Source organism: Papaver somniferum, chromosome 11 (genome assembly GCF_003573695.1).
Source record: "Papaver somniferum cultivar HN1 chromosome 11, ASM357369v1, whole genome shotgun sequence".
NCBI classification, from domain to species: Eukaryota; Viridiplantae; Streptophyta; class Magnoliopsida; order Ranunculales; family Papaveraceae; genus Papaver; species Papaver somniferum.
Genome location: NC_039368.1, coordinates 140179290 through 140188196, shown reverse-complemented (window position 1 = coordinate 140188196; position 8907 = coordinate 140179290). Strand labels below are relative to the sequence as shown.

At 39.1% G+C, this 8907-nt stretch overlaps 1 protein-coding gene across 1 annotated transcript; it reads right to left on the bottom strand.

Annotated features, from left to right (window-relative positions):
• Nucleotides 1–3657: 3657 nt before the first annotated feature.
• LOC113325365 (F-box protein CPR1-like) lies at nt 3658–4251 on the bottom strand. The gene has a single exon (XM_026573558.1). The coding sequence runs from the start codon at nt 4249–4251 to the stop codon at nt 3658–3660; it is 594 nt and encodes a 197-aa protein (XP_026429343.1).
• Between the last annotated feature and the right edge of the window lie 4656 nt (nt 4252–8907).

Genomic DNA, 8907 nt, shown 5'->3' with positions numbered 1-8907 from the left:
GAATTTGAAGAACAATACATCATGAATAACCTTATACTCCTTTTCAAAAATAAAATCATCTTTCTATCCGTGCTTCTTAGCGACTGTGGACTACTATTGGCACTCATGTCTTCGTTGGAAATACCATTACCAAAAGGAAATGGGCGATGATAAGCAAAGATACAACCAACAACAAAGAGAACAAAAAGAACAAGACTTAAGTCTCGATCATTCGAATCACTCTACTCACGAATATTGATATATACATAATAAAGTAATGACTAGCACAGACTTTGAAGCTCATAAGATTTAGCAGCAACCCTACTGTGAATTAATTAGAACAACAAAGGATCTGATCCCATTACCTAATTGTAAATCTACTCTATTTCCAGCAGCATATGTAACAAATCCCCCAACAAAACCTCAGCTACACAATCTAACAACAAAAACTGATTTTTTTCTTCCAGATTCATCCGAAGGTAATGATGGGAGGCTCAAGACGGATAAAAAATTAGATCATACAAAAACATATAGAGGACGAAACCATGGCTCTGTCAAAGCCATGTTAAAAAGATCAGATATGTAGCACCCTGCAACTGTAAGTGGAGAGATTGCTATTGCAATAATCAATAACAAGTATGATTGTTACTTACTAATGGTAGAAAGCTTGAAATGATTAGATGACTTAAGAAGAAGTGCAAAATCAATAACCAAATTACCAAAACGATAAATAGATTCTACACATGGAGATGCATCGTTGCGGATGCAGGACAAGAAATTTAAGGTTTTATTATGCATAACAACCATAAAAGAAAAACAAATTAAACGAAAAAAAGATTCACTAAAGAACCACGCAATTATCCTCTACTTTTCCGGGTAAAAGCATAAATAACAATACCCCAATTTGACATTTGCATCATAGTTTCTAGATTAAACGTAACTTAACTTACCACCAAACTACTAGAGACGAATTTATATTGAGAGCTTTAGGAAAATACATCTGATATGCAGTGGCATTCATGTTTATATGACTAGACTGTTAGAATATCTTCTGTAAACCTAATGAAGATTGTCTAACGACTCTTGTCTTCTCAATATAGACACACTAACTTGACTGAACATAGCTTAGCATTATCCAACACATATCTATTACGCCATTTCAGTTAGATAATACACCACGTACCATATTTTGTTATCTTCTAAGACACGTGCTTTCTCCTGTTTCGGTTATTCATCCCATCTGATTGCCTCAAGTGACAAGACCAGCAATACTCCCTCAGCCTCCCCTATGTTCCAGCACGTTCCTGCGTTACCATAAAATATTTGAGTTGTCTATCATTATATATGAATTATAACGAATTGGAATAACCCATATCCAAACATAAATTGTTTAATACTAATATGGAGATGTATTTCGTAGACATGATAAAAAACTAAATTCACTTCCATTACATGGTGTATTTGAAGTTTAAAACATAAATAAAGACAGATCATTAAAAACAAGGACTAAGTAGTATATTCACCTGTTTCTCTTCTTAGTCTTTCTCTTCTTCAAGTTTGTGGTTATTTGTCTCTTTTTCCTTCTTCCCACAGCAGTAATAGAGTTTAATCAAACCAAGCTTTCAAAATAACTCACAGCATCTCCCGAATATAGACCATGGCTATTTTGTTTTCTCGCAGTTCCATACTTAAGATCATATAAAACTACGTTACTTGCGTTCTTGAATAGAATCACACCATCCCTAAAAAACCCAATAAGCTGAACATCATAATTGGAAGTACACATTATGCTCTCATATGTAAGGGTATAAAATTTAGTCCAAGAGTCTGGAACTCCATAATCTTGCATTACCCATACTTCAACAGTCTCTTCAAATTTAGCAAGTACACAAAGGCACTCTTCTAACACTCCCATATTCATCTTATGTTGATTTGGTGGCAGTGTGATTGGTAGTTGCAGTTCTTGAAATTTTTCTTCACTGATATCCATTGACACTACTATCATTCTGGAGGACGTTTTACCTATTATACCCCCAAACCAATGAAGAGCTCCATTAAAGAGCAGACCACACAGCTTAGGACCACGAAATTCATATTGGACGGATTGTAAGCTTTTCCATGAGTTTGATTTTAAAGAATATATTTGTACTAAAATGGATCCACAAGTGCTAATCTGTAATAACTTATAGTCGTTGTTCTTATAATCATAACCAAGACCGTGAAATTCACCCACAAGATTAGAATATGTATATGGTGATTTGGGTAATCTATTGTATTCCGTTGTGGCTAGGTTCCACAGAAAAAAGAATTTCATCTGATAATTCCAGCCATATACCAAGCCATTACATGACCCCACAAAAAAATCAAATATCTTGAAGAACTATAAGGGAAATCCATTGTAACAACAGAATCATCAGATTCATTCGAGGATAATAATGAATCATAACTTATGGAATGCACATTAACATCGTATAAACTTTTAAACATGACACTGCAGCTGTTTCTTTGAGTAGTAACACGAAGATGCAATTTACCAAAACTATGGTCAGAAATTAAACAAAACCAGGACATACAAACATACTTACATACAGATGTAAATTTCACTGGTACCGTCAGAAGAATTTCGAGGTAGATCTCTTCTGGAAGGCTTGACATTGTTTCTCCTCTTCCGCTTTCGAATTTCTTTATTATAAACTCAGAGACAAATAAATATTTAGGGTTTAGGCTTTGTTATATCCGAGAAGAATGAATGGAATGGTTGGCATGGACCGATGCTCGAAACACAAGCTTAGACATGAGTCTTGGTCTAGGACGGCGAGGCCCGTAACAATTTCTCATGGTCGTTTTTTTCGCACTATGTATAAAATGTGTTTTGAAGTAGCTTGACAAACAATTGTTATCCCCTAAGACACGTGCATTCTCCTGTTTCAGTTCTTCCTCAAGTCCAGCAATACTCCATCAGCCTCCTACATGCTCTGCCACGTCCCTGTGTCACCATTAAATATTTGAGTTATCTATCATATCCAAACTTATTTTGTACTAATACTAACAGGAATATTTATTTAGTACGCATAATATAAAACTAAATTAATTTCCATTACATGGTGTATTGAAGGTTCTAATATTTAAAGCAAAACATAAATGAAAGAGAACTTACTAAGAAACTATACAAATATGTATTAATAAAAAATACGAACTAACATATTCACCTGTTTCTCTTCTTGGTTGTACTCATCTTCAGGTTTCTACTGATTTCTCTCTTTTTCCTTTTTCCCACACCAGTAATAGAGTTTGGTGAAACCAAGCTTTCAAAATAACTGATTGCTTCTGGCACCATTGAACCATGGATATTTGATCTTCTCACAGTTCCATACATTGGGTTGTAAAAAACTATGTTATGTGCGTTCTTGAACAAAATCTCACCATTTGTAAGAGACCCTATAAGCTTCACATAAAATCTGGAATGAATATCGCACAGTATGCCCCCGTACTTAATAGTATAAAGTTTAGTCCAAGATTCTGGAACTCCATAATCTTGCATTGCCCATACTTTAAAAGTCTCCTCAAAATGTGCTAGTACACAAAGGCACCTATCTAACACTCCCATATCCAAAAAGTGCAACCGAGTCGCTGGTAGTTGTAGGTATTCAAATCTCTCTTCACTGATATCCATTGAGGCTATACATTCCCCCGCGGGCCAATGAAGAGCTCCATTAAAAGCACCCCGGATCTTTCATCAGAATGAAACTCATACTCGCTGGATTGAAAGCTTTTCCATGACTTTGATTTTAAAGAACAGACTTGGACCAAATTATTACCCTCTACATTTTTATTAATCGTTACCAACTTGTAATCGTCGGTCTTGTGATCATAACCAAAACCATGTAATTCACGGTAATAATTATATGTATCTGGTGTTTCGGGTAATCTCTTGTATCCCTTGGTGGCTGGGTTCAACAGAAAAAAGAATTCCTTATGATGGTTCCAGCCATATACCAAGCCATTACATGAGCCTAGCAATTCAGAAGAAGCTTTATAGGGGAAATCCAATTCAACAACAACAGGAGCATCAGGTTCATTCGATAATGAATCATAACTTATGGAATACATACTAATGTCCTCAAAACATCTAAACAGTAGACTGTCGTTGTTTCTTTGTGTAGTAAGTGTTAGAAATAGTCCCACATCGCCCGGATTCTTCATAATGTAAAGCTTATAAGCCTCAGGCAACCTTACCCTTGCAAGCCGATTTTCGAGGGTAGTTAGGCCCATGGGTTTATAAGATGGTACCCGAGCCAGACTCGGGTGGTGTGGGCTCCGTGTTGTGTGAGTGTTTCGGCATGGCCGCAATCCGTGTGCTACGATCCGCCTGCCATGCTTCAGGTCCAGGGTGTATTCAAACTCGACCCTCTCGAGTTTGAGGGGGGTGTTAGAAATGGGTGTTAGAAATAGTCCCACATCGTCCAGATCCTTCATAATGTAAAGCTTATAAGCCTTAGGCAGCCCTACCCTTGCAAGCCGGTTTTCGAGGGTAGTTAGGCCCATGGGTTTCTAAGAGCAAGAACTGTAAGATTAACATCTAGATAGATCTCCTCTGGAAGGCTTGACATTGTTGTCCTCCTACTTCAGCTTCGAATTTCTTCCTCGCAGACCGAGAGAATAGTTTTTTTAGGGTCTATATATTCGTTTTAAAATAGGGTTTATATCGTCCTTAATAAAGGGGGTGTTGAATATAATAGTTGGCACGGCAGTAAGTTTAGACAGGGGTCTTGGGCTATGGCCGTGACAATCTTTCATGGTAGTGACAAGTGTGTTTTGTGGTAAAAGAGTTCGGAGTCTTTAACAAAGAGGTGACAATGATGTTGTTGGCTTGTTGGTCGTCCCAGCCACGTTTATCATTAAAACGGCTTTAATATTGATGCATCCTCCAGTTCGCACCACAAGCAAATGCTGCATATCTTGCGTATCACCTAGGATAATTTAAGACATATGATGCGGCTATATTGTGCAAGATTTAGACAAATACATTTATATTCAAATGGCAAAAAATAACCACTAATTACCTGTCTGACAAGATTAATCTTAGACAGTAATTCATCTCACGATGGGTTTTCTAATAATTTTGTATAGTTTCAAAGTCACTACAGAAGTGACTTGGTATTCGAAAGCCCGTGCTGCTAGGACTCTCAGCTTCAAGCCTGTATGGTTTATGAATCTGCCGAGTAACAATTACTATTGTTGATATTCGAACCCAGTACCAGAATCTGTGTTACTTTATTTTAAATAGACATGAATTATCATCTAAACAAAGAATTCAGAAGATGCAACAGAGATGACGCAGAAGAAATAAAACAAATTGCAGTGCAAAAGAGTTACACGTTATCATCTACAGAAACCATATGTAAGATCTTAAGATTCTTAATTAACAAAGCAATTCTTAATCTACTGATAATCCAGTAGTACACCCAAAAGAAAAGTAACCAAGATCTAAGACATCTTTAATAATATGAACCCAAAAATCTTTATCGATGAATCATACAAAGAAATCAAAGTACAAGTTCTTAAACACAAGGAAACTCTAATCTAAGCAAAGCTCTCCCATTCCACTCCACTCAAAATCTCCCCTTTCATCTTGCCCGAGGACCTCTATTTATAGGCCAACTAACTCTAATGGAGTACAGCTCATTTCACTTCGCCACATTCTCGCGGAGGTGCCCTTTACTTCGTCCGGATCATTTTCTATAAAGTTTTTCTCTTTCTTTCGCTATCCTCACATGGACTTGTCGGGACACCTGTCTCTTTTCTTGCTCCATAATTTATCTACTTTGTGACCTGTCTTTTCAACCATGTAATCCTACTTCGCTTTTCCTGACTTCGTCCTTGTTGACTTTCTGAGTACTCCAATTTGTTCCTTCAAATCTTCGTGTAACTATCCCTGCCTTTGCTCATATCTTCTTTTTTCCTTCGTGTGATTGGTCCTCGGCGAGATGACTCTGACATCTGATGTGACAAGTCTCTGACTGGGATCTTAGAGTGAGATTTCCTACCTCTTTACGTCAGACACGTGGGGAACCTATTTCGCGTACCTACATTTTTCCTTTTCTGATTCCACTCGAGTTATATGAAAATGGAATAAGAACCGTTTCAGAATCCCTAGCTGACACGTTCTCCACTTTCCTGTCTCCACGCTTTTAGGTAACCGTTTGTTACCGGTTGTTTATATTTCGAACGTGCCGTCGACCTGCTAAAGCAGTCATCCCTTTACATTATTTATATCCAATTCGACTTAAGTCTAGGGATTCTTTTCCTCTTCCTTCCTTTTGTGTCTCTTTGGTTTTTGTGCTTTCTTTCTTTCTTTCACCATTGTTGTACCCTTCCTTCACCCTCGACTTATTTTCCATTATCATGGCTTCTAAGAAAATTTCCACAACTTCCTCACTCAAATCCCTTGAGGATTTTCTTTCTAATTTGCAGAAGATGGGTCTATCCTTATTCCCAGCGACTGATTTCTCTGTTTCTCCTGATGTTGGCGCGACTCCCGGCATGGAGTTGAACTCTAGATGGATTCTCTCCGACTCCTGGCCTTCGGAGAAGGTGATCATTTCCCTTGGTAAGTTAAGGGCCGGGTTAACCTTCTCTCTATACAATCCTTCCAACCCAACTTTCTTTGAGATTCAGAATAAGCTTCAGTGCGGGGTTTTTCAACTTTCAGGTAACACAATTCGCATCTATAGCGAGTTCGTTATTCGCTCGGGGGGGGGGGGGGGGGGGGGGGGGTATGCTTCACAAATCCCATCTTGACTAACGAGTTCAATCCTCGTGATTATAGCGTTGATTCTTTCGCAGCTAGTTATTCGGCGAGGTTTACCAGTGCCAAGAAGTTCCAAGAATGGGGTATTGAACTTTCCCATAAAACCACTTCGCCAAAAACTGTTTCTTCCAGCGTGGGTCCTCTTAAGATAGAGCCAGATGAAGATTGGGAGACATTTTCCTTAGTGGTGGGAGGCCCTTTGGTCTGGGGTTTCGACGAGAATGGAAACCCTAGGAAGGGTCCTCTTCCTCAAAGCCGTCATCTTTCCGACTGCGACCCTTGGAAGCTTCACTGGTCCAAGCCTGACGAGGTATTATCTTTTTCGTTTTAATCTTTGTTTCGCCTTTTGATTTTATAGCCTCTCGTATCTTTGTTCTTCCTTTCTTTAGTACGAGTTGCCTGTTGTTGGTCTACTCAAAGATCATAAGGAAACGAGTATCCTCATCGGGTCTCCCGCTCCTAAACAGGTACCCACCACCTCGCTCATTATTTCCTTCGTAACATTCTCAAAATTCGATCTTCTATTCTTCTTGGTTTAATACTTTCTTTCTTAATCAGCCCGCTGCTGAGTCAACCAAGGGGCGGAAAAGGCGTGAACATCCCATTCCTCCACCTCCTTCTCAGGTATTTTTACTTCATTATTATTATCGGCTTGCATGCCTCGTTCTTTTTGGTTACCTTTCTTGCTAAACTTGTTTCCTCGCAGACTGTTGATCCTTCTTCTGCTGGGCCAAAGAGGCAGCGTAAGGTCTTGGACCTAGATGATTTAGCTACAGTTCGCAAGGATACTATACTTACGAGTTCCTCCATTCCCAACAAATATCACTTGTCCAAGCTCGTGCAACCACCTCTGCCAAAGTAGTTGACCCTCCTGTTCACCTCGAGGTTAAACGCTCCGAAAATCTCGCCAAGGATCCTTCTACTGACAAGGAGAAGAAGCATATAACTTCGTCGACAATGTCCAACCCTATCTTTAACCCTGACATGAAGTTTCTCCAAAACATCTATGTCAAGGGTCGCGAAGACCCTGACATGAGGTCTCGTGCCTTATAATCTTTGGTGACCCTTAGTGTGGATGACTTTCTCTCTCTGGAATCGTACGTAATGCTAAATGCTTCTATGAATTTGACTCTCCAGCAGCACTCGGTAATGAAGAATCAGGTGACCCCTTTTATCTTTTCGTTGTATCTTTTCTCTGTCCCAAGGTTTATCCGTTAAGCTTTAGCTCTCCACCTCGCAGGAAGTTAATCGCCACATGGACAACCTTGTGGAGACTAGGCTTGTTCGTGAGAAAGCTAAGAAGGACGAGGCTCTGATAAAGTCTTTGGAAAAGGAGCTCAAAGAGGAAAAAGAGCACTCCAGCAAGCAAAGTCAGAAAATGGAAAATCTTTTGAGTAAGTCACTTCCCTTGCAGATTCTTTCTTTGTCTTTGTCTCTCCATTTGTTATTTTCTTATGTCATATTTCGTCAAGCTCGATGCATGCAACGTCAAGCGAATGCCTCCGAATCAGCTGCCTCGCTAGAAGATATGCGTGCTCAGAATCTGAACCTTATGACCCAGAATGATTGTTATGTGTCCGAAAACATAATTTTAATTGAGAAGGTCGAAACTCTTTTATCTCAAGTAGATCATTTGTCAATTGACTCTTTGCGTAATGAGGAGCTGAATCAACATCTCCATGATGATAATGAGCGCCTCAAGTTGGAGCTTAAGCGAGTCAACAATTCCCTCTTTACTTCAAGGAGTCCCCACCTTTCGTCGACAGCTTCTTACAAGAGGTTGGAAGAATATTACGAACGTGTCATCAACAGTAAAAGCAAGGTTGTAGCTAATCTTCGCAGATCTCGTGATAAAGTGACTGATTTGAACGAGGAGGTTGACTGTTTGAAGACGAAAGTGGAACTCCTTCAAGCTCAGTATGACAACTTCCCTCGCCCGAAGCCCGTTAATCCTTCATCTCAAGCCAAGCCCCCGGGTTCTCGTAAAAACAAGGGTGCCCTCTGTAGTTGCAGGAAATCCTACACTACACCCCTCATATGATTTCATTAAAACTCAACTCATTTTAGATTAACAATCTTAATTTTATTGATCAATCTTTGATCAATCTTACAAGAAA